Genomic DNA, 24,899 nt, shown 5'->3' on the forward strand with positions numbered 1-24,899 from the left:
ATGTGCCGCTAGGTGCTCACTGAACACACAGCAGGTCTGACGGTGACGGTACAGCTACGTGTGCTCTCTGCTATTTTGTCACATTTTATCTGAGTTTTTCTCCGTCACTTTGCGGATTTTTTTTTCTTCTTCAGCAAACCTAGGAGAGAGAGGAACCCCCCCCTCCCCCAGTAAAAAAAAAAAACCCGACACAAGTACAAGTGTCTCCCTTGTTAATACGAAAAGGTTCGCCAGCGTCTTTCTGCGACGCTGTGTCGTTTGGAGAAATCAACTGCACCTTTTATTATCTGGGGAACTTCATCTGGTAACGCCAATGAACGGAGCTACCTGTGTACGCTGAAAACTCAAAACGTGACAGTAGGGGATTTAAACAGATAATATATCACTTTAAAGTGGGTTGAAGGAACATTTTATCGTCTGTAGTGAAGGTATAATTACTTAACACTTGCAACATGGCTGCTGCGGGAACTGCAGTGAGAAAAGTTTGACACTGACGTGGGAGAAGTTTTAATGCCAGTGCTAGTTTGTACATGGGCATATTTTTAAAGTCGTCAACAGTCTCCCCTGGCCTGGCACCGTGCAGTCTCAGTGGATGTATCGTGTGAGAGACCCGCTTCCTTCCGTCCTCCCTCCTCTGTAGTCACTGCAGTGGTGGACTTTGTGGAGAGAAACTGTGGCGTCTTCTTCTCCATCGTGAGCTGCGGTGGCCTTCAAGGAAGTCTCGTTTGGGCAGCGGTGTCGTTCGAGCGAAAAATGCATTTCTCCGTCCCCGAAACGGAGGTTCGTTCAGGAGAAAATGGATCAACCTACGTGGTGAGCGTGATCATTTTGTGTGTTTTTTACCTGGTTTCACTCCGTGTGCTGTTAAAAAACGATCGAACTGCAAGAGCAAGCATCGAGCAAACTACTACATAATGCATCAACAGAACCAGATCACTTTTTTAAAAATATAACATGCAGGTAGGCCTTCTGCATTTCACAATGATAAAAAAAACAATCACAATTTTAACTTTTAAGGCCATTGAATGCGTCATCAGGAAAGAAACCTTCAAGTCCTCATGATGGTTTTATGATGAATTAGATCAGATTGGTGTTACACTGTTGTCATACTTGTTGTGTTATTAACTCGTATTTAGTGTAAGGCCACCCAGCACACTTCCTTTTTTGTTGATAAAGGTTTGAGTCAGCACTTTCTAACTCCTTTACTTCTTTCTCAGATTTGCTCCTGTAATAGGCAATCCTCCTGTCTATTTAGAGACAAAAACAAACACAACCAATGCAGCATTGCTCAACCCTATTGTTTAGTGCTCTAACAACTAACAGTTAAATATAAAACAGCAGTCATGAAGAGCAGTAGTGGCTCCATCAGCTGACATGGTTTTATTATAGCAGCCTCACTTCGTGTTATCTTTGCTTCTATTCTGTGTTCCTGTTTTTTTTGGTTATTTTATTCCATATTTATAGCACCTTCAGTTGCCACTGTGTTAACGTGCTCCACCTTGCATTGACTTTACACATTGGTCAGAGAGGCTGTAGTCAAGGACAGCTGCGCTGAAGCACCATGAAGTTGTTTCTGAGCTTGAGGAGACGACTCTGACGTTTTCCTCTTGAACTAGAAATACCTGCGACAGAAACAGTCAGGACACAATACTTGACAGAGGCAGAATTACTGACAACCCCAAATAGCTTCTTCTTCTTCTTCTTCTTCTTCTTCTTCTTCTTTTTCTTCTTCAACATTGTGTTGCTAGGAAACAGTTTGACTTCCTTTTCCCAGTTAGTTATTAATCTGTATATATATATATAAATATAAGAAGACACCATGAAGTGAAAACAAATCGTAAAGAGCATCATAAATAGTTTTCATTGGAAGAATGTGCAATGTTTTAAGGAAGGGAGCTGTTGCTCTCTTAATCTGCAGATGTTGAGAAAATAGCATCTGCAGTGTCTGATTTCCATGTGGACACACTAATGGCTGCTCTCTACGTGGTACACCTGCAAACAGCTATTCTTCATCTGGACTCCATGTGCTCCAGAGATGGGAGACGTAACTATCCTGGAGTTTACTCATTTACATTTCATTGTGTCACGCCGACGCAGCAGAGTCGCTTAACTTTCAAACTTTGTCATATATTTCCAGAAGTTTTGATGTTTTATTTGCTGGAATTTGATTGATTGTACTTTAATTTTTAATTCCCCATACATAAGTCTTGTTGTAGAAAACAAAGTAGTCTCTGAATGGGTGCCATGTTGCACTTGTTTCCTCTTGGCTGAGCTCACTCTCTCGCCTGTACTGCAGTGGGAGCTTTAGAGCGCCTGCTTTTCACCTCGCTGCCTGGCAGTCGTGTGACTGTCATTGTGACCTTCCCTTAACCGGCCAACAGGAAGGGACTTTGCTTGATTGTAATGCTGCGAGATGGGCTGCGTACCTTTGAACCAGCAGACCACAGAATCTGCCGAGTTTGCACAGAGCTTTTTAGAATAACAAGTGTTACAGTTTTGTTTTTTTTTTGTTAATATGGTGGCGTTCCTGTGCAGGCAAAGACAAATCAAGAGCTCAATCACACTTCCTCTTGATTTGTTGACTCGTAGCTTCCTCTCTGCTTCACAGGATATGTACTGTAAGAGCGAGGGCGAGCCTTTGCTGCTAAGTGACAGTGACTCATTTACTTTGCTTAAGGATCATGTTGGGACATATTTAAAAAAAAAAAAAAAAAAAAAAAAAAAAAGCAGCAGGTAAATCAGCTGTTTAGAGTTTGGTCAATCACGTTAGTGGTAATAACAGCACGTCTGTATCTAATCCAGCAGGCACACGTATGTTCACTGTTAGGGACACAAAGATAAACTATCTTAGTGTTCCTCTGACTTGATCTCAGCACACACACACACACACACACACACACACACACACACACACACACACACACACACACACACGTACGTACGTCACATGTACGTACGTCACATGTTGGCACCTGACAACAAACTACGCGTTTATTTTCAAAGCAATGTTAATTTCAAAGTCAGACATTCGTTAAGCCGAGCTGCTATAAGAAAGTGTTTTCAGAATAAAGTTATTTAAGGAATAATCCTCGGCTTCATAGTCTTTCTGAAACTGTTAACTATCTGCTTGTCCGACATGATTTCTTTAACTTGCGTCCTTTTTTTTTTTTTTTCCTCCATCCAACAGAAACAGAATAAGTGCTGACTCCTCGTTTATGTTCGTCCACATTTTGATGAAAGAAGTGTGTGTGTGTGTGTGTGTGTGTGTGTGTGTGGATCATGGTGGTTGATGCCGCTCGTCCTGTCGTTGACTTTCTCTCTCCTGACTTTAGTTTGGATCCATCTTTCACCTTCATCCCAGCCGTGCTTTTTCCTCCCACGTTTGAACCCCCGTCACCCGCGTTTACGTTGACCTCGCTAAGTTCTGCTCGCACCCATTTACTCATCCAGCTCGCCACTTTCACTTGAGACAACACAGCCTCCTGAACTTTCACACCTTTATTTAGATAAACGGCTCTATTCTTTGTATCTCGACAAATGTGACACGTTACGCTGGATGTTCCTGGATGATGGAACGAGAATTTCTACATTTAAAGCACACTCCCAAATTCTTTCCAACGTCATTTCAGACATCACGTAAAGGGAACAGTTCTTCTTCTCTATGCAGATCTTTTTTCTCTTTTTTTTATAGGCTGAGATTTGCTGTGAACATTTTTCATTTACTAATCCATTAGTTAAAATACCGTAGCAGCTTATATAAACCCATTAGACTTAGAAACACATGTTTATGTGCTGGGATTCAAAAACCTGCAGTGATCTGTACGTCCATACTTAAACTGCTCATATTATGTAGAAAACTCTGAACTGTTTTATTTTGTGTCCTGTCAATAAAAATAGAGAAAAAAAATAAATAAACCCACACACTCGTCATTCTGCATACTCACTCTTCCTTCCTGCCTGGATCCTCCTGACGTGCAGCTTTCACTTCATTCACTGGCCTTCTTCTTCATTCTTCGTTTCTTTCAGCTTTTTTGTTGATCTTTTCACTTCTTCTGTTGACTGCAGATCCTCTCTAGATCATCAGTGACGGTTGCAACTACACGAAACAGGCTTGTCTGCAGTCTTTGCAACTTTGACAGATGACCAGAGATCCACTGATCTGAAGGACATTAAAGAGCCAACCGTTTTTTTTAATACTGATGCCGAAAAGGGAAATCTTTGAACGAGCAGACAGAAGCACTTCCTGTTATCCTCGGCCTAGAAGCCGTACGCAGCCTGATGAAGGCGAGCGAGTATTCTTCTGATCATTATTCCCACAAGTCACTCATGGCATATCTGTAGAACGTCCTGTAATTATTCTGACCAATAGTGTTTCATTACAACACAGCACTTTCAGCTGCCTTGAACCATGACTTCTTCTGAATTCAGTATGTGTTAGATTTTCTTTTTTTTTTTTTTTTTGTCTGTGTCGACCTGACTACAGTTTGTGGTTAGAGTGGAAGCGATGACCTTGAGAAAATAAAAACAGAATAGTGTCCAGTTCAAGCGTGCTGTCCTCTGGCTGTGTTTGAGCAAACATGAAGGGTTCGGCCTACAGTCATCTCTAACACTTCATGAAGAATCTGACAAGGAAGAAAAAAAAAAAAAGAGAAGGATGTTCTCGGTCAAATCGGCTCCAACCATGATGGAAAGCAGATCTTTTGGATGACTGATTCCAACTGTTGTTGTTGTTTTTTTGCACAGAAGTATCCAGTGATACGTCTTTATCTTCTTGTCAAAACAAAGTGAGGGGCGCCTGTGAGAGGGAGCTGAAGATTCCTCTCCTGACTCGTGCCTCCTGAGCCTCTGCATAATTCAACAAGGCGTCGTCGTGATTTGAAAACTGTGCGGCGCGTTCTGTTTTCCTCTGAGGAGATCAGCAGCGTTTGATCAAATCCAATTAGTTTTTTTTTCATTTTTTTGGCGCTCCTTAATAGATGTGACGATTGAGGAAACTCTGTGATGAGATTTATGAGATGGATTGAGATTTGGAGCGAAATAATACTGTAGAAGTCAGACTACTTAATATTTATATATGCTATAGTTTTATTTTAAAGGTCCCATAGTCTGTTTTTTTTTCTGGTCTTAGATGCTCTTTATTGTGTGTTTCCAGGTGTCTGGTGCGTGTTTAGTTAAGTCCTCTTCTTCTGTTAGAAGTAGCAATAGCTGCATGTAACGCTCTGCCCCCCCCCCTTTCTTTGTTTGTGTGATATCACAAACCCATGATGTCACTGATCCAAGCCCATTGGCTTAAAGTTAACTTTGTCCCTCCCTTTTTTTCTCCCTCGCAGGCCTACAACATTCACGTCAACGGCGTGCTGCACTGTCGGGTACGCTACAGTCAACTTCTGGGCCTCCATGAGCAGGTAAGCCTTCCGCCATGATAATAAACGCAGTGCTGCTGCTGCTGTTGGGATTTGGACCGTAAGAGTCCGGCCTGCACGTCAGCTTCACCGAGAGCCGTTTAAATGCCACCACATCCACCCAACGTGACCTTTTCACTCGTCTCTCTGTGTCGCACGGTCGATACGCCGCCCCCCCAATCACTTTGAATCATGGCCACGTCAGCTTGAAGTTTGGGGGCGGGGGGGGGGGCTGTTATTCCTCCCAGATTTCCGACTGTTGCATGTTAATAGGAGGTGGTGTGTGTGCGTGTGTGTGTGGAAGAGGTTAGAGGAGGAGGAGGAGGGTGGCATGGAAGGAACGCTGCTGGCCTTTCTTTCGCTTCACCTGCTGGGGGAGAAAAAACAGAACCAAATGGGCGAAAGAGATGTTGATGGAAAGTGTTTGGCTGCCTCGTCTCTGCGTTACTGAAGCGTCACACAGAGCCTCGGCCTCAGTGTCTTTATCAGACACTCACAATCACAATTCACCTTTTCTTGAAGAGCCATGGCTGATTGGGAACTAACTTGTGAAATGTCTTCATGCACATATTTAGAAACACATTGTGTTGCATAGCTCTGAAAAGGGAGATTTATTTGAGCTCTATGCACTATAAAATGTACACTGCAGTATATAAGGCAGCCATATAGACGCTCCTGCTCTCCTGCTTTCACACATTAATAAATAAGCAAGCAAGGGGCCAAACTTTGCTATCTCCCTCACATAGTCTGTGTTATCCAGGCTGACAGTTGCCGGTGTTGCCAGGCAACAGGGTGTGGGGACGACACACTTGAATCTTTAAGGACCAACCCCACGGTGGCGAATGGCTGACCCTGAAACATTCATGATAACTGGGCACACGCGCTTCATGCAGGGAACGTGTGATTGTTTTCTTTTTTTTTTTTTAGCAAAGTCAATCATCTCTAAAATCCAGAGCTTGTTTTTAATACAAGAGTGAAAGTAAGGAACGGTTTGGTTAAAACGCAGCCGTTTCAGTTCCATCCTGAACCTGTGCTTCAGCACGTGTGGCTGTGGGAGCTTATTGGTATGTGTGACCAGTGCAGCGCTCTGACGTACGGAAAATACCAAAGGGCAGAACACTGAGGTGAAAATCACCTCTCTCTCTCTCGCTCGCTCGCTCGCTCTCTCTCTCTCTCTCTCTCTCTCTCTCTGGCCGCCTTCTTTACACCATATGTGCAGAGCATGAGTAGTTTTACAATAGGTGGGGGGGACACATCAGTGAATTTCCTCATGATGAGTGCACCTCAAAAAATGTTTTCTGTTAAATTAAAGCACATTTAATTTGTGATTTCTTTATGTGCGAGGGTGAGATAGTTTGAGACGGGCACAGTTCAAAGCAGCCTGCAGGCTAATGACAGAAAATGGGAAGAAATGAGTCAAGAAGCTGGAAGACAAAGTAAACTTGGACTGACTAGACATTCAGGCTTCCAGATGTGTGTGTGTTTCCTTGTATGTTAGGCATGGAAACTTCACTCGCTCTAACTAAGTCGATGAAACAAACCTTAAAATAAACCCGTGATTCATCTTGAACGGCATGAATAAACCTCTTTAAAAAAAAAAAAAAGGAATCCACAAGTGTCTTTGAGAGGCTGCTCTGTGCTGAAGTGAATTCCACACATGTTCTAAAAATTGATTTAAAGAATGAATTGAGCCATCCTGCAAACTCACCTTCGCTCCTCGCGTTTTGAACCGACAGATAAAGAAAGAATACGGCAGCAATGTGGTGCCTGCGTTCCCCCCAAAGAAGATCTTCACGCTGACTCCTGCCGAGGTGGAGCAGAGACGAGAGCAGCTGGAGAAATACATGCAGGCCGGTAGGTTCTTCATGCTGAATGACTCGTCTCGCATTCCCCTCTTATTTCTGTCTCAATTCTATTCAACGTTGTTGTTTTTGTCAGGGGTTTAAATTGGATACAATTCTTCCCTGAATTGCAGAACTCAAATCCCAGAAGGTTTTTTTTTGTTTTTTTTCTTCCATTTTTAAGTGAGCGAGTATTTGTTCTTTAAGTGGAGAGCCAAAAAGAAAAAAAAAAAAGATCAGACTAAGACTTTGTTTTCTTCTCCACAACAATCACAGGAATGAGTTGGCTTGGTATCTGCGTGGAGCCCAGACACACACACACACACGCACGCACGCACACACGCACACAGGTCTCTTGATGCCACATGAAGACATAAAAGTGTCCCACTGAAGAACTGATGATGTGAGCACAGACTGAGCCAAAGCCTCACTAGACAGTGTTATGCTGACACACCTGAAGTGAAAACAAAAAAATTTAACCTCTCGCCAGGATTTCAGACCTGGAATTTTTTTGATATTTATTGGATGTAAAAACGGAGAACTACTACTTTTTCTTTTTACTTTAAATTCCTCATGACCGATTAGAAAGGAAATATAAATCATGTTTAGCGCTCGATTTGATGTCGGATTTGGGGGAATTTTCTGCATATTTTCTCAAATTTCGCAAACCCCACTGGCCGGTAAACTTTCCAGTAAACGCACATGAAGAAGTGGAGCAGTCAACAACGCAAAGGGGTTTGTTTTAATCCTCTCAAGCACTGGCAGTTACAGCAGAACAAGGAAGCGTTGTTCTCGTGTGTATTTGCTCATAGTCCGGGAGCAAACGCACACAGGGTGTTCTTGGCTACGAGCGCGCTCGGTTACATCACAGCTTTTTACATAGTTATGGAAAATGAACAGGCACCAAACACAATCTGCTCTGACGCAGATGGCTTACAAGTTTGACATTTTGTCAGAGGGTTAGACTCATTTGTAAAAGGACAACAGTTTACAGTGTACACGCACACGCGCACACACACTCGGTCATGTTGTAGTCATGCAGATAATTAAACGCACGGCTCTGCAGCTGAAAACTACCTCATTAGAAAACAAAGGACAAGAGCAAAAAAAAAAAGACATGTCAGCACAGAGGACACCACAGCGTGATTTACAAATAAAGTTGATAATAAATAATGAATAACAACTGCTTAGTAATAATTAACTGTTTATTTTAATCTTTAACAGATAACAAGTGATGCCTTTTATATACTGGGCTGACTTCACAAACAGCGCTTTGTTGCGAGTTAAGCGACAGTCATCATTCACACCTGTTTTTTTTTTTAAAGCGGTAAAATTAAAAACTTCGACAAGAAGAAAACACACGAATATCTCTGTCTGATGAGGTCTTTGTTTACATCCTGTTAAAGACCTTTAACCTATTGCTGCATGAGGAATTCAAAGCCAAACATGTTTTCATGATTTTCTCTATTCTTATCTTAACATGAGTCTTTCTCCTGACTGACCTCTCTTATTCCACCTTTGTGGGTTTTTTTTATTTTTTATTTTTAAATATATTTTCAGTTGCACAGGTTTAATTTTAAATGTTGTATTCTTAGTCAGATAGGGGGCCTTCTAAATCTTCTTTTTCGGCTCATTATATATGTAAGGGGGGGGACAGCCTGTATGTCTTGTATACTGCTACTGGATGCCTTGAATTTCCCCTGGGATTCATATAGCATCTCTCTATCTATCTACAGTGCGTCAGGATCCTTTACTTGGAGCCAGCGAGATGTTCAACAGCTTCTTAAGGAAAGCACAGCAGGTTAGTGAAGTCCTGTACCTGCATTCACCTGTTTTCTGCTGTGTCACTGTACGGTCAGCAGGGATGATCCTTTAAAACCAAAAAGGCGTATGCACTCATTTCTGCACACTCAGTTATTACTTTTGGCAGGGCTGTCCAGTGAAGAGGCAGCCATCTTCTTTCTCCTGCGTCATTCAGCATTCAGCGTCTCTTGTCACCGTTTTTTTTTTTTCTTGGGTTATGTCATCTGTACATTCTGAAAATGTGATTTTTTTATTTTATTTTATTTTTGTCAGATTTATGTTTTGCTCTGCGCGCAGAAAATGTGAGAAATTAGAAATATGAAAACTGAAAGGAGAGCAGCATTCAGCAGCAGTAAAGTCACATTGTGTGTGGGAGCTGGGTCTCTCTTGAACCATTATGCCATTTAAAAAAAATAAATAATGGAAAAGATGATTCATTCTACCTCATTTAGCCAAAAAGTTCTTTCTGCAGAACTGAAATGTAAAACAAAGCGGACGTTGCTGTGAGAGAACAAACTCCCGCCGTTGTTGCTGCTGCCTGACATTAAAGACCATTTGAAACAGGTCGGAGTGTTGATGACTTATTCAGACCAGCGAGAGAGCTCCAGTCTTCAGCGTTCAAGCTGTGACCCGCATTGCCAGGAGGGCTGAAACACCAATAACCTTCACAGACAGATTCATCCGTCTGCAGCCACGTCACAGCTTCTTCTTCTCTCCCCTCCCCCCCCCCCCCTGCAGCTCACCATGTACTGCGAGGACAGCAGGTGCAGAATGGGAGATGAGTTACCACCCCCCCCCCCCCCCGCCTCGTCATTTTCATCTGCACTTTCAGTAGTATGTTGTCAGAGACCTCCTGCTGAGAGAGCAAGCATGATCAGAGATGATTTAACAGGCGTGGTGCCAGAGTGCCTGAAGGCAGGAGACGCCGAGCTTAAGATTTAGACTACTTAAAATCAGCTGTCAGTTGTAAAAATATTAGTCCCTTTTTGACAGTTGGTTTATCTTCCTTATTTATTATTTATTCATTTTGTGTTTTTGTTTCATCGCCTGCCTCGTCGAGTGAAGAAAAAACTGAAAAGATGAACGCAGCATTACTGATTTATAAAAAAAAAAACAGCGTTTTCCATCTCTTTGAGTTGACATGGTTACACAACTGGAAGGGAGAGCTAGAGTTGCAACACTTTATCAGTTGTTGAAGCGGCTGATTGAAGGAAAATGAATCTGTAGCCATCTAGATCTTCTTGTTTTACCTCGTTATGTTATCATTCATTCTTCCCAGCTTCCCATTGTCAGCATTTACTGGTGAACATCTCTTTGTGTTGGTACAAAAGGGAGACATCACTTTGGACTTTAAAATACTGGGAGAGGCTTCTCCTTTCCTTGCTTTGATGTTGTATTGACGCTAAAATAAATCAATCAAGGAAGTCAAAGTCTGCAGATTAGTTAATAGAAAACCATCTATAAAATAATCAAGTTATCAGTGTCGGGGCTTCGCTGCTTCTCTGTCTCAATCAAATCTTGAAGCTCTTGGAGGAGCGTTTATGTTCATGTGGATTTTGGCGCCGCCTGTGGACAAAAGTGGTACCACATTTTCTTTGCCGATTTTTATCCAACACAAATTAAATGTGTGTATGGTGGAGAGGGGTTTATGAAAAAAATCGGTCTCTTAACAATCAAATGTATTACTAATTGACAATCTCAGCTGTAGACGTGGACTGTTTGATCATGGCCAGTGTAAAAGTTTTTTTGAGCTAACGGTGGATGATGTGTTCCTGTGAATAACAGGCTGTTTCTGCAGAATCACTTCTTCTGAGACTTAGCATGCAGGAGCAGTTTCAGTCCGTTGTATCGTCCATTTGATTCCTGATAGTCTTGTTTGCTCTTGTAAGTTATAAAGATGCACCATTGTGTACTTAATTCTGTTTTTTCACTGAACTGGGTACGACTGGTTCCAGTCTTGGCCTTTAGAATATACACAGCTGTACTCGTGTAAAGCGTATTCGACTCACTGTAGCAGAAGAGGAGATAAATCACAGCTATATGTAACGTGCCCTTGCATTAGGGGTTTATATAAGGTTGACTTACCCCTCCTCTGACCATCACACATTTCTGTCCACTGATATCCCTCAGTTACATTTTTTATTTTATCGACCTGCTAAGAATGAGAAGCTTCAGCTTCACTTCCCCATAAAACTAAAGGAGAGCCTGTCATGTTTTTTTGTTTTTTTTGTGTTGTTCCCTCAGGAGACGCAGCAGATTCCCACAGAAGAAGTCGCTCTAGACATCTGCCTCTCCAACGGTCAGAAGGTCACAGTCAACATCCTGACTTCGGACCAGACGGAGGACGTCCTCGATGTGAGCGCTCTACAGTCGTTCGAAAGCACATAAACACAACAGGAGACCTTCTCACTATCACGCGGGCTGGTCGTAAAAATAGTCAGGCTGAAGATGTTTTTTTAAGGACGGGTGTAAATCCAGTAACTGGTGCTCTGCCTAGAGTAGGTCATATCATCTGGTGTTTATCGATCTTGAACTTGTGTTTATGGCTGGAAATGACAGGAGGAGTGCTGATAAGTGGTCAGAAGTCCCGATAAGCTTAACATCTCTGAGTTCATTTACAACCTCCTCAGGGTTTATGACACTTTAAGTAGACTGCTGTTCATAGAAGGCTTCCTGGATGTCCTTCAGTTAGCTTTAATGTGTCAGGCTTTTCTGAACATTGAAACTAATATTGTTCACGTTCATTCAGGAAGGCCGACTTATTAGCTAAACAAATGAAACCTCGCACAGAGGAGACGTTGGAATGAAGTAGGTGGGACCAACAACCAAACTCCAGATTATGATGAATGAAAACTCTTCTTTGACTGACCGTCACCACACACACACACACACGCACACACACACACACACACACACACACACACACACACACACACACACACACACACACACACACACACACTATGAAGAGGATCCCTGCAGTAAACATGTTGATGTTTCATCATCGAGCCTGGCTGTAAATCAAGCCCGTTCGTTCGCTCTTATGAAAGTTTAACCAACGTTAGTTAACCTCTGTTCGGCTCAGCAGGTGTCCGAGTATTTCTCAGTCACATTGGGGTAGAAAAAAATAAACAAACAAAAAAAAAAAATCAGGAGGTCTGTGTTGTCTCTGAAAGCAACAAGTGTAGTTTAAGTTCAGAGAAAAGAGAAGAAAGCACCACAGATGACCGTGAAGGCCTTTGAACACTGGCTCTGTCTCCCCCCCCCCCCCCCCCCCCCCCCCCCCATCCATAATTGAAGCATGATTAAACGCAGTGGGGGTGGGGTGGAGGGGGCTTCTTATCTTAAACATACTGCCAGCTGATGTTTCCTGATATACACATGGAAGCATTCTGCAGCCACTTCATCAACAGTCGAGTCTCTCCTCGATCTCGTCTTGGTTTCGTGTCGACAGACACAGAGACACAGAATCTGCTTCACTGTGCGATGACTCGGACTCATTTTGTGTCACACTGTGAACTTTCTCAATGAGAGAAAAATAAACGTCTTGGACTCAGTGTGCATCTAAACAACAGAATCAGTGTGCAAAGGCCTTAGGCTTTGATTAATCATTTTTTTCTCTCGCGGATAAAGTCGTCGTTCTGTGTGAGGCCGTTACAATACTGCAGCACGGTGCTGGTTATTTCCAGCTGACGCAGTACAATCTCCAGTTAAATGAAAAATCCATTGTTCATCTCATCTGTTCTTCAAACACAGTCGCTGCTTTACAGTGCGAATAACTTGATTGCATTTGACCTTGAAGGCGACCCTTCCTTTCTGTCTCATCTCTCTGCAGACTGTGGCAACCAAGCTTGACCTTCCAGACGACCTCGTCGGTTACTTCAGCCTCTTCCTCGTCCGGGAAGGTGCGGACGGAGGTTTAACATGTAAGTCGCAGAACAAGTTTCCAAAAGAATCGGCGCATAGAAAACGTCTTCTGTAGCTCTAGCCGAGTTTCATCTCCACGTGTAACGGCGTGAATAGAAATAGTGCAGCCTGTGTGATTGGCTGTCGAGCCTAATGATCGTCAAAGACACTGATTGTCAGAGATAGATTTGTGTTCAGAGAAGCACACGCCAGTAAGTCAGTGATGCCGTTAGCTATGTATTGCTTGAAGAGGCAGACCCATCGCCATCATGGTTTCCTTTTTGTGTGCGTTACAGTCACAATCTAAAACACGAGGATATGCTCCACAGAAACTGTGAACAAACTGTTGAAACAGTTCCATTACATGAATACTTTGATATTTTCTTTAGTGTTTTCATCATATCCAAATGTGCAGTGATGGTTGCTGGGTAATATTGGATCATGTGACCATGCAGCAGATAGAAGCTGTGACCTCAGCCCGAAACGATCTTAACATCAGGCTAGATACATGTCAAGACCAGTTATACTTTGAATTTGTTACAGTCTAACATATTCTTGCTACATATACTGTATAGCCTAATTGTGTACATGTGCACCAGGGCCCGTCGTGACTGCCTTACACCACTGTCCACATATATTATTATTATTATTATTATTAAGAGAAATGGGAGAAGACAGGGAGGAAATCTTCAGTTTGATTTTTCTGATTATTTACAGTCAGTCTGGAATTTCTAAAAGCGTCTTAAGAAGAAATCCTTCCAGCTGGAAACCGTCAAAAAGGAAGTTATGTTGATCAAATATCTGAGACTTCATGAAATCATCATAAGTGTGCTACTTTATCAGATCCTCTGTAAACACACAAAATAAAACTCAGAGTACAGATCGGTCAGACGTGGACACTCACAGACTGTAAACTCATCTTCCACTCTTAACGCCCCTCGATGAAGCGTACAGAGTCGTCTCTGGCTGCAGGCCAGCAGCTCTCTGAATCTGAGCCTCTGTTTGGATATTCACTGTCGTTTATTTGATAGAAAAAGAAAATGCACGGCCTGTGAGGGTTGTGTCCTCGAGCTTTGTGATGCTCTGAACACATGAATGATGCATTAAAGCCAGAGTGTCAGTTAGAATCAGCCTGTGTGTCTGTGGTCATACAGCACAGTAATGGCAGCCCGTGTTTAGACTGGCATGAGCTCGCACAATAGACTCATCAGGGCGAGAAACCATTGTTGCAGTTGGAATTCTAAAAAATAAAAAAAAAACCCAGAAAACAAGAAGCTTGTTTCAGATCGGCGGCATTCAACAGCAACTTTGAATGATTAAAATACAAGAGGAGTCGACAACTTCTGCAAACAGTCTGAATATATTTGAGAGAGGAGTACAAACTTTAGTTGTTTGGAAGAAAGTCAAACGTAAAAAAAAAAAAACAACAACATTTGTTTATAATTCTAATCTTTTCAGTGTGTTTTGGTCATGTTTGTGCATAAATGAAAAATGTTTCCAACAACACTGCATCCCCAAAGTCCTTCACTGCTGATATGTGAAGTCTGTTGTCGACAACATGAAATAAATGGATAAAGAGGCGCGGTATTTATCAGTCCCGTTGTCAGACTGTGAAGTCATCAGAAGAACACTCCGAACATAAATAATGAATATCTGAACTTGACGCGTTGAGACTCTTTTCTTATTTCACAATCTTGGATTCGGAGAATTTTCTTTCACTTTGACTGTTAGTGGCAGTTTTTCTGAGCCGTGCCTCAGCTGCGTCGTCACAAATTCTTTGCCGTCTTTAATACTCGTTAGTTGTCCCACATGTTTTGGAGACGCAGCAGTTAAAGTGTTGTACTGTTTTTAAAGGCTCAGATTTCTATCATGCTCTGTAATCCTCCACAGAGGAGCTTCCCAGGAGCTGCTGACACCTTTGTTTGTACACATTGCTTTATGAATTTGTGAACAATCCTATTTTCACCCACATGTTATGTATAATGAGTACAACACAGTCAAGGTCACATGTTTCAGTTTTCCGTTCCTCACAGCCCTCTCAGGTTAAAATCCATTCAGTCCCCTCGTCTCCCGTTTTCCACCTACCCAAAAAAAATCTCCCCCCGGTCTCCTCACGCCAAATCCTTTCCAGGCAGGCTCGAAACCCTGCCAGGCCAACTTGGAGGGATCCGTTAAAATATTGCAGGCATGTTGTATATTCTTGGCAGAGCTTAAATCTGAAACGTCTGAGCTGTTTGAAAGAGAGCGGCCATGTGTTGAATCTGACTCGGCTACTCGAATTAATCCAGCGCAGCAGGCCGCCATTCAAACAGAGCCGGTGGGAGTGTGGAGACGACGAGGGCAGCTGTGAGGAGTCGCTCCCTCTCTGACCAGCACTACGTTCTCTACGAGTCTGTGTGTGTGTGTGTGTGTGTATCAAAGTGTGAAGTGAAATATGCAAAGACAAAAAAAGAAATACTTGTGCTGTTGTTGTTCTCCCGATTTTTCCAACTTTCTTTAATACGGATTGATTTAAAGAAAAAAAGGTTAAAAAATATCTGAAGTCTTCAGTTTGCATCTGCAGAGATTCTCAAACACTTTCCTGCCTCCTCTAAGCATCTTCGCTGATAAAGAAGGAAAAAAAAAAAGGGGGGGGGGGAAAGAAATCCTTGAACAAACATAATTGCAAACTGAAAGGGGGCCGTTAAGTCGTCGGATTTGAGGTGTTGTGCTCATTTGTTGATGCCTGGAAACCCAGCAGCAGCATGGCTAAGCACCTGAGCTCTCCTCCACTCTCCTCAGGGAACAGGATGCAGTGAAACAGCTGCAGATTAGGGACAAACACACACACACACACACACACACACACACACGCACACACGCACGCACAGAGCCCATTATCTTTCCTACATTATAAAACTCACACACATGAAAAGTCTTAGCCTCCTGGGACCTGTCCAGATGGACTTCTCCGATCCTTCATTGTTTGTTGTTTCCATCATTATCCACATGTCCTTGGGACTTAACTCAAGTTATCTCTCTCTCTCTCTCTCTCTCTCTGTCTCTCTCTCTGTGTCTCTCTCTCTCTCTCTCTCTCTCTCTCTCTCTCTCAGTTGTTCGGAAGCTGCAGGAGTTTGAGCTGCCTTATGTTTCCATCACCAGCCTGCGGAGTTCTGAATTTCACATAATCCTGCGGAAGAGGTACCCACCACCTGCTCACATTATGACTTTGGATGAATCGCATCAAATTCTCTCCAAAGTGATCTCACGCACTGATGGTCTGTACTGTATAAAGGGAGTTGGCACACAGCAAACGAACTGAACTGCTCAATGTGGTATCATTTATTTCAGTGGAGCGGTTAAAATGTGTCATTCTGGGTGTTGCTCCTTTAAATCCCTTATCTTCAGTGAAGCGTTCACTCTTAATGCGTCTTATCTGACTTCACCATCGTCTACAAAAAGCAGTTTAATTTAAAAAAAAAAAAAAAGTCACCAGATTGATTCGTTTGACAATTTATCTGGCTGATCATGATTGTTATCAAGAGCAGGAAGGAGGAGGGATGAGACCAAGGCCTGATCTCTGTGCAGTATTCAATCTTTCATGTGTGAACATAAAGGGGAATATCTTCAGTGTCTTTTTAAAGGGATTTAAATTGGCACAAGAGAGAGAGAGAGGAGGACTGTTCCGCTCAGCATCAATAAGTTATTCTACTTTTGTGCATTTTTCCTGCACAAAATTCTTTGTGCAGGAAACAAAGAATTTTTCTTTTTTTTCTTTTTTTTTTTTTTTTTTATCAAAGCATCCACATTGGGCCCCTGTTTACCGTGATTGGTGGAACATGCGCCCCATATACAGAGGCTGCTGTCCTCGATTCACTGATGGCATGTCAGACTCCAGATCCTGATGCTGCTTGGTGCATGTCATCCCCCACATTTCCTGCGTCTCTGTGGCTGTTCTACCAACTCAGACCAAAAAAACAAAAACAAAAAAAACACCCCAGCTACAGAAAAACAGAACCTTACCCCATACCCTTAAACTTCACACCCCCTGGAAACAGAAGAGCTCATGAGTTGTAGTCAAACACTCGTCTGGTTCTGGGCTATTTATAGTTCATTTATCTTTATTGAAACAGTCGTAAAATGAGAGTGCAGAGGGTCAGGGCTGCTTGTGCAAGGAAATCCTTTTTTTTTTTCATATGAAAAATCTTGCTGGGTGGGCCACCCAAATAATTTCAAACCCCTGGAAAAAGAAAAAAAAAAAAGGATGTTGCCTCCCCCTCTCCTCAATTCTCTCCTTCGTCACACGTCGTCACCCTGCCCCCTGCTGACTGAGGTACACAGGATGTTTACTTTCTTTCTGCCTCAAGGAGAGTCTTAGTCCTTCTGACCTAGTTTCTCTGAGGAGTGTAGAGCAGCGAGGGAAGAATGAATGTAGAACTAACAAGTGGAGGTGGAGGAAAAACAAACCCCCGAGTGTACGAGCTCCAGAGGAGGATCTGGTCCAAAAGAAGTGAAAGGCTGTTTTCTGGCTAACTGAGAACGCTGGAAAAAGTGGGAGCGATTGTCGTCACATGTCCAGTGAAACCTTCCCCCTGAACTGTAATTATTTACTCGCAGAATTCAAGAAATGAAAACATGAAATGAGTTGAGATCTAATACATCAGCATGCTTAAAGGAAAAAAATCCAATAAATCAAATGCAGAGTTTCTTACAGAATCCACCGCCTCTGTTCTCTTCTTCCTCTCTGTCCTCGTCTCCTCTCTACTTCCTCGTCTCCTCTCTAACCTGCTTTGAATAGCTGAAGTAGTCGGGCATCATGCTCGTCGTCTGCTTCGACTACTTCTCCTTTCACTAGCAGCTCTTGAGTCCTGAAGCTACAACATGTCAAATGTTCCATGCCTCCCAGCGAAGTGGTGTACACTTAAGTGTAATGAGATTTTTGCCCGTGAGCATTTTAAATTCAAAGTCGAAAAAGTGTTTGGCTTGCTGGGTTTTTTTTTTTTTTTTTTGGTTCCTCTCTTCTTCTTTTTTTAGCACATTATAATTTTTTTGGCCGTGTTCATATGTAATCACAGATGTGATTCTCTCTCCTTAAACTGAATTGATGCGTTTTCCTAACGTCACGCTCCACTCTTCAGAGTGCCCTTCAGCACCCACACATCTCTCCCTGTGCACAGATTTAACAGAAGGAAAGAAAAAAAGAAAACAACCTCTCTAATACATCCACAGTGCTGCCCTTCAGATCACCAAGGGTGGAGGAGAAACGACAGATGTTTACACCACAGTCACGTGGAAAGGAGCGTGTTTCTCATCTCATGAGTTCAGATGATTCTGTAACTTCTTATTAAAAAAAAATGCATTGTGACCTTGATGAAAACTCATTAGAAGATGAGGATTTCTTTGAGGTGTGTGTGTGATTAGCAGCACATCTGCAGAGTCATCGTTTCTCTCATGTATGCAGACGATCACAGCAGAAGAGATATATATATATATATATATATATATATATATATATATATAGTGACAAGAAGCTGTTTGAGACTTTTTAAATAAATGTGGAATTGTAGCTGTTGCCTCTTTGTTGAATGTAATTTATGATGGAAAACAGATGAATAAAGATTGTGTCCTTTTTTTTTTTGTTCTGCAGCTACTGGGACATGGCGTACGATGGCGACGTCATGGACAACAGAGTGGGCCTGAATCTGCTCTATGCCCAGGTAACAGACTACATGACTGAGCTGATCCAGACACTGTTTATTTTCAGCAGCTAAAGTGCACTCAAAAATACCTTCTTTTTTTTATTTTTTTAAGATGAGTGTCACCTCGGGACGTGGAACCAAATCGAAATCACTCCTAGGCGTGATTGCATTTGTTTTCATTTAGCTTCTGTCGATTTTTATTGCGCGTTCGCCTCGGCAGCAACAAGAAGAGAGCCGAAAACCAAGCATCGCTCCGAGCCTCCAAACGCTTTTGTCCGTCCCCTGAGTCCCTCTGTTCTCCGTTTGCGATGTCAGCTTGTTCTCACTTTGCAGCACCTCGACTCTCCTTCGTCTGTGTGCTCCTCTGTGATCCTGTTAGCAGCACATCGCTTTCAACGCCACAACGGTGATCTGACGCGTCGAGCACTTCTTTTCAGGGCCGCAAGCTCGATTTAAAATCTGAAAATTGCCTCCTGCACGTCTAATGGGAAAGGTTTCTTAAAGGAAAATCAAAGACAAATAAACAGAGTGTGCAGGGGTGTGCATGTTTCTGCGTAATTATTCGCTGACCTTGCACTGTTCACATCAAAGCTTGAGGGTGTGATGTCTCCCATGTGTACCTAAAGAAACACACAAACCTGCTTTGTTTCGTCAGCCCTTGCAGAAAGATGATCTCCTCCTTTCTTTCTTCCTTTTTTTTTTTTTTTGTATTTTCAGACAGTATCTGACATTGAGAGAGGCTGGATACTCGTCAACAAAGACCAGCACAGGCAGCTCAAATCACTGCAGGAGAAAGGCTCCAAGAAAGAAGTAAGGAAGGGCATCTCTTCCAGATGATTTAGCCTCTTCACACTGTCATGGATACAGCTGTTACACAGAGGACAATTCTCAGCCTCAAGTGCGATGTGTGATGCCGTTAGCCTCTTTTCCCCCTGATGAGAATTTTAAATAATTCAGCTGAGAATTCAAACATATTCTCACTGGGGATTACACGAAGACAGATTTTTTTTTTTATTATTATTATTTTTTTTGTCATTTCATTGAATAATGTTTTTTTTTTTCTTCTCCCAGTTTATCCACCTGGGTCAGACTCTCAAATATTACGGCTTTATAAAGTTTGACCCTTGTGTCACCGACTTCCCGGAGAAGGGCTGCCAAGTCATCGTCAGCGCCGGCAACAACGAGCTCAACTTCCACGTCAAGCTGCCCAACGAACAGATGAAGGAGGGGAGCTTCAAGGTCACGCGCATGAGGTGTTGGCGAGTCACGTCGTCTGTAAGTGGAAGCATGAACGGGGGGGCGGGGGGGGGGGAGGGAGGGGGGAGTGGGCTCGCCTTAAGGCTTGTGTGTATCTCATCAATAGCAGTGATAATCCAACCGGAGTCTCTCCATACTGTTATGAAACTGTGAGCTGGCTGAGTATGAGATGCTTCTGGCTGTTTGTTCACAAAGCTCCTCTCGCCGCTGCTGCAGTAACAAATGTCTTCAGTTCTGCCAAGCAGTAGTTTTTACTCCTACTTCTCGCTAAAGTGCTGACCTCCACACCATCCGTCCTCATCAGCCCAATGACCCACACACACGGGATGGTGCTGCATCGATCCACCAGCAACCACGCACACACATGCGCACACACACACACACACACACACACACAGCTGATAATTGTCTGTCTGTGAGAAGGAATAGTGCTGGCATTCAGTCTGTAGTGCGAACAGCTACGATGCTTCGCTGTTTACATCCTGCGCTAACAACCCTTTAGAGAAAGACGGACGCTAAATCGACCAGAGGATGAAAACACAAGAGGCTGCGTTCCAATTGATCCGTGCACATGAGATGCTGTTGGACACTGATTGATTCATCAGGACTGCTTCACTGTAATTCGTCAATGCAAGTCACTGAGCGAGAGATGAATCCTTTTTTTTTTTTTGTTATTTTTCAAGAATTGTTGGAGGCTGATGGTGAGAAAAACGTGCCACACAGGAAGTCATTTGACTGTAAAAAGTCCATACTATGTTAAGAACGGGCACATTTAAAAGAAATGACAATTACAGATCCATCTTTTTTGTCATGAGCGATTCCCACTTTAACTCCTCTGTTGCCTTGTTTTAATGCCTTTTCAACAACACACGTCTTCTTATAAATCTCTATAATTACAGATTCAATTTAAATTTCCATCATGCACCACACACCCGACCCATCTTTAATCTGCACGTTTCTCTCCTGCTTCCAGACAGTTAATCTTAAAAAGAGGCAGCGTGATCGTCTGTTTTCACCACTGTTAAAACGCTGAGACGAGCGCGGCGTGCCACATCATTCCAGCCAGCCTGAAAGAAAGACGAACATTTACAGTCGTAAGACCTCATTTAAATGGAGGTGGGAGAGCGCAGCAGAGTCGTTCTGTGATTCCCAGAAGCTCGTGTGCTTCTCCAGAAGTACGTTGGCACTGAGACGTGGACACACGGCAGCACATCTGAAATGAGAATACATCTTGGCTCGCCTGATTATGGACTGAGCGCGCTCGCTGCGTTTAAATTCTGAACACATTCTACTGTAAGAGGTCAAAGTCATTTTAATGAGGCCTTTCCTCTCCGACTAACTATTCAAAACATCATGTTCATGGCAGTGCCATAGCCCCCCCCCCCTCCTCCATACTCATCTCAAATTGCATCCGGCAGATCGTGCACAGTATAAACAGTGAGCGTGTCAGAGCTTTGATTTCGCATGTTTTCCTCGTGTGTGTTGTAACTACGGGAGGGGCAGACGGTCTCTGACCCAGAGGAAACCCAGAGGCTCCGTGTGTGTGTGTGTGTGTGTGTGTGTGTGTGTGTGTGTGTGTGTGTGTGTGTGTGTGTGTGTGTGTGTGTGTGTGTGTGTGTGTGTGTGTGTGTGTGTGTGTGTGTGTGTGTGTGTGTGTGTGTGTGTGTGTGTGTGTGTGTGTGTGTGTGTGTGTGTGTGTGTCTAACATTTTCGTGGAAGCATTTCAGATTCTACATACTTCTGTCTTTCTCTCTTGGCACCCACGTTACGCCTCGTCTCCTTTAGATCTGGGTGCCTGCGGTTGGTGATGCAGCAGCTTAAGAATGGCAGCTTACACCTTGAGATAAAGGGTAGCAGATGTGATCGAGCTGCTTACACAACCCCTCTGGTCGTGATGTTGAATTGCAAGCTTTAGAATTCAAGCTGGGGAAAACGCACATTAAGATATATTTGACTGAAATAAAGACTGGAAATTGTAGAATAAAAATGAAATATTAAATCTCAAGCTGTTGATGTCAGCAGTTGCATTTGTGAAATTAAAAAAGATGATAATGATGATGACCGAATCCTCACTCTCCCATCTTTATCTTTGCGTCCCGCTCTGCAGCAAGTCCCGACGACAAACGGCACGACAAATCCCTGCAGCTCATCCAAGTGTGAAGTCAAGCTGGAGCTGGCCTTCGAGTATCTGATGAGCAAGGACCGCCTGCAGTGGGTCACCATCACCAGTCAACAGGTGAACAGTCACACGGGGTCAGCGTGCGCGGCGACCAGCGTGGAGCTAAGGAGAGCATGAAGTTGCTGTGACTGTTACGGTCCATGCATTGAAGCCGCACTCCAAACTAGGCCGCTATGTATTTTCAAAAAGATGTCAAAGCACACTGAAATGAACTCTCCTCATCAAATCACAGTTTCTTTGTTAATTGTGTGATTTCAGGCCATCATGATGAGTATCTGTCTTCAGTCGATGGTGGACGAATTAATGGTGAAGAAGTCAGGCGGCAGCATAAAAAAGGTACTTAGAACATATCTATTTAAAAAGTTCAGGTCCACGTCCTTCTGTATATCAAGATACTCTTATCTGCATAGTATGTTACACGTGCTTCCTTCCATTAGATGTGACTTTTTTATGATAGATTTGCTAATGGTAACACATGGAGCCTATTTTTAAGCAGAAAAAATTAGGATTATGTCTTTCTTTTTTTAAATGGGGTGATTATGGGAATAGTAGGTCATTGTTTTATAGTGCTAAAATAACTAAACTTAACTCTTTTTTTTTTTTTCTACTTGGTCACTTCTGCTGCTGTCTCCATCCTCTAGATGCTGAGGAAAAGACACAATGGCTCCATCCACAGGACAGACAGTCAGCAAGCTGTGAAATCCCCCCCTCTACTGGTGAGAACAGGAACTGCATGCTCTAACTTTTTGACTTTTGATAGATTTTTAAGTACAGAATAATTTTACTTCTGTTGTTCTTTTGCTGCAGGAATCTCCTGACCAGAACCGGGAACAAATTGTTAAACTCTCAGTGAGTAGCTTTTCGATTCTTACTTTTTTTTGATGGTGTGACAGAATCTATTGACAGAAGCTCGAATACATCACCGTCACCATGAAATAAATCATTGTTTGTTTGTTTGTTTTTTTCTTTAGACCAAGCTGAGCTCGGTGTCGCTCCGAGGGATCAGCGCCTCCAACTCCGCCAACGACATCAGCGGCAATGACTTCCATGGAAACTACGCTTTCGAGGGAATCGGGGACGATGACCTGTAACCCACGATCCGCCCTGCGCCCCTCTTCTTCCCACTCTCAGCAAACTGGGACGACAAAGATTACAAGCTGAGCTGAGCCGAGCCATGTGAACCACACAGGTGTCCAAGTCTGCGAGATTGTAGCTTCTTCCTGGAAAATTTGCAGCCTTAAGCTCTCATTTAATCTTTAACAGATTCATTTATATTACTCTAGATTTAAATTCCAGCTTCAATCGTTTCATTTTAAAGTCCCTTTGTTGTTGAACTTGTGGCCATATAATAACTAGCATGTAAAGTTACAGATCCTGGCATAGGGACGCTTCCAGTACATTAAGGTCTGAAAATGTCTCACTTCAGATTCATTGACGTCATTTACAGCAGAACAGAAGTTCTCTTAGGCAGTTACATTCTTAAGGTACAACATCTATTTAAAATATAAACCACATGAAGAAAAACAAAACCTAGATCATCTCTTAGTGGCTGCATGTTCCCTTTTGAAGCAGAAATCCAAACTTTGAGTAGGACCTGGCACTAGTGAGAAAACAGCAGAGCTGGGTGTTTGGGGTCTCTCCAGATAATCACAAGTCCAGTGAATGTGTTGAAATTGACTTTAAAACTGTAGACGTTTCACAGCAACCGCTTACTTCTATGTACGATCAACGTTTGGCTTGGCTAAATACCAAAATGTCATGTTTTTATACTGCTAGTGTGTCATGCTCTTCATGTGCCAAGTCGGTAAATATCTCAGCAGATGATAAAGAGTAATGTTTGTAGAGGCACGGTCACTCATACTGCCTTCAGAAATAGTCTTTAAGCCTTAACTTGTACTTTTAATTTTGCCTCGCGGGCCACCGTATCATTCAACAAGACATTGGTTGAAACCACAAATAAGCGCCAGTGTCAGCCAGTGTTTCCTAAGTCTCGCAGGACTTGTTGGATGGTGGATTTGGGAGGGAGCTGCTTGCACTTGCTGAAGCCATCATTTTGCACAGTATTACAGGTGGAGATGAATGTTTGAGCGAAAGCTTGGGCGTTGACTTTAAACATTGTGTGTGGCTCTCGAATTCCATCGAATCTTTTTTTTTTTTTTTTTTTTTTTTTTTTAAAGACCATTTTTTAAAGGTTTCTCATAAATGCCAAATTATAGTTTACTAAAGCATTTTGCACAAAATAAACAGAAAATTATGACAATGTCACTTTTTATATTATGTACATGCAATTAAGTATTCTGAACATTTACTAATATCTTTCTCATCAATAGCTTGTTGTAATCCAATAGATCAAATGTAATCTAAGCTGTCTAGAGCACAGAAAGTTGAGATGGACTAACATATATCATTGTTTACATAATGTGTAGAGGCTTTTTTTTTTTTTTTTTTAGGTAAAATGTAAAGTGTTTACGAATTCAGACTTTCTTTGTCTTGTCTTTGGGCGAGTGATGGTGTCGTAGGAGCGTTCCTGCAGGCTTCATTTCTTTGTAATTAGTTTGTACATTGTGCCAATCATCTCAGAGGATATAGAAGATGAGGCGCTTCGATGAAGATGCTCATGTGATCACAAGTGCTGGAGAACAAAGTTTTTAGTGAGCAAGCAACAAAATGAACATTTCCCGCTGTTTTTTTTTTTTTTTTAAAACATCATTCCATTTTTCTAACTGTTAGCATCTGACATCTGTGTTTTTGAAGCCTCTGCATGTAAATGGATACCAACCTATCAGCAGCTTTAATCTCACTGGTAGCCTGAACTGTCGGTCAAAATGTTCTC

The 24,899-nt window shown here is 42.6% G+C and overlaps 1 protein-coding gene across 1 annotated transcript; it reads left to right on the top strand.

Moving 5' to 3' along the window:
• snx17 (sorting nexin 17) lies at positions 1 to 24,758 on the top strand. The gene is made up of 15 exons (XM_079348178.1): positions 1 to 813; positions 5,331 to 5,405; positions 7,139 to 7,256; positions 8,980 to 9,044; positions 11,291 to 11,401; positions 12,882 to 12,972; positions 16,045 to 16,132; positions 18,579 to 18,648; positions 19,348 to 19,440; positions 19,702 to 19,905; positions 21,995 to 22,123; positions 22,325 to 22,402; positions 22,708 to 22,782; positions 22,874 to 22,915; positions 23,038 to 24,758. Exons 1-15 carry the CDS (start codon positions 754 to 756, stop codon positions 23,155 to 23,157), a joined length of 1,419 nt encoding a protein of 472 aa, XP_079204304.1. The 5' UTR covers positions 1 to 753; the 3' UTR covers positions 23,158 to 24,758.
• Positions 24,759 to 24,899: the final 141 nt, after the last annotated feature.

The sequence above is a fragment of the Symphodus melops genome (assembly GCF_947650265.1).
Source record: "Symphodus melops genome assembly, chromosome: 1".
NCBI lineage: Eukaryota > Metazoa > Chordata > Actinopteri > Labriformes > Labridae > Symphodus > Symphodus melops.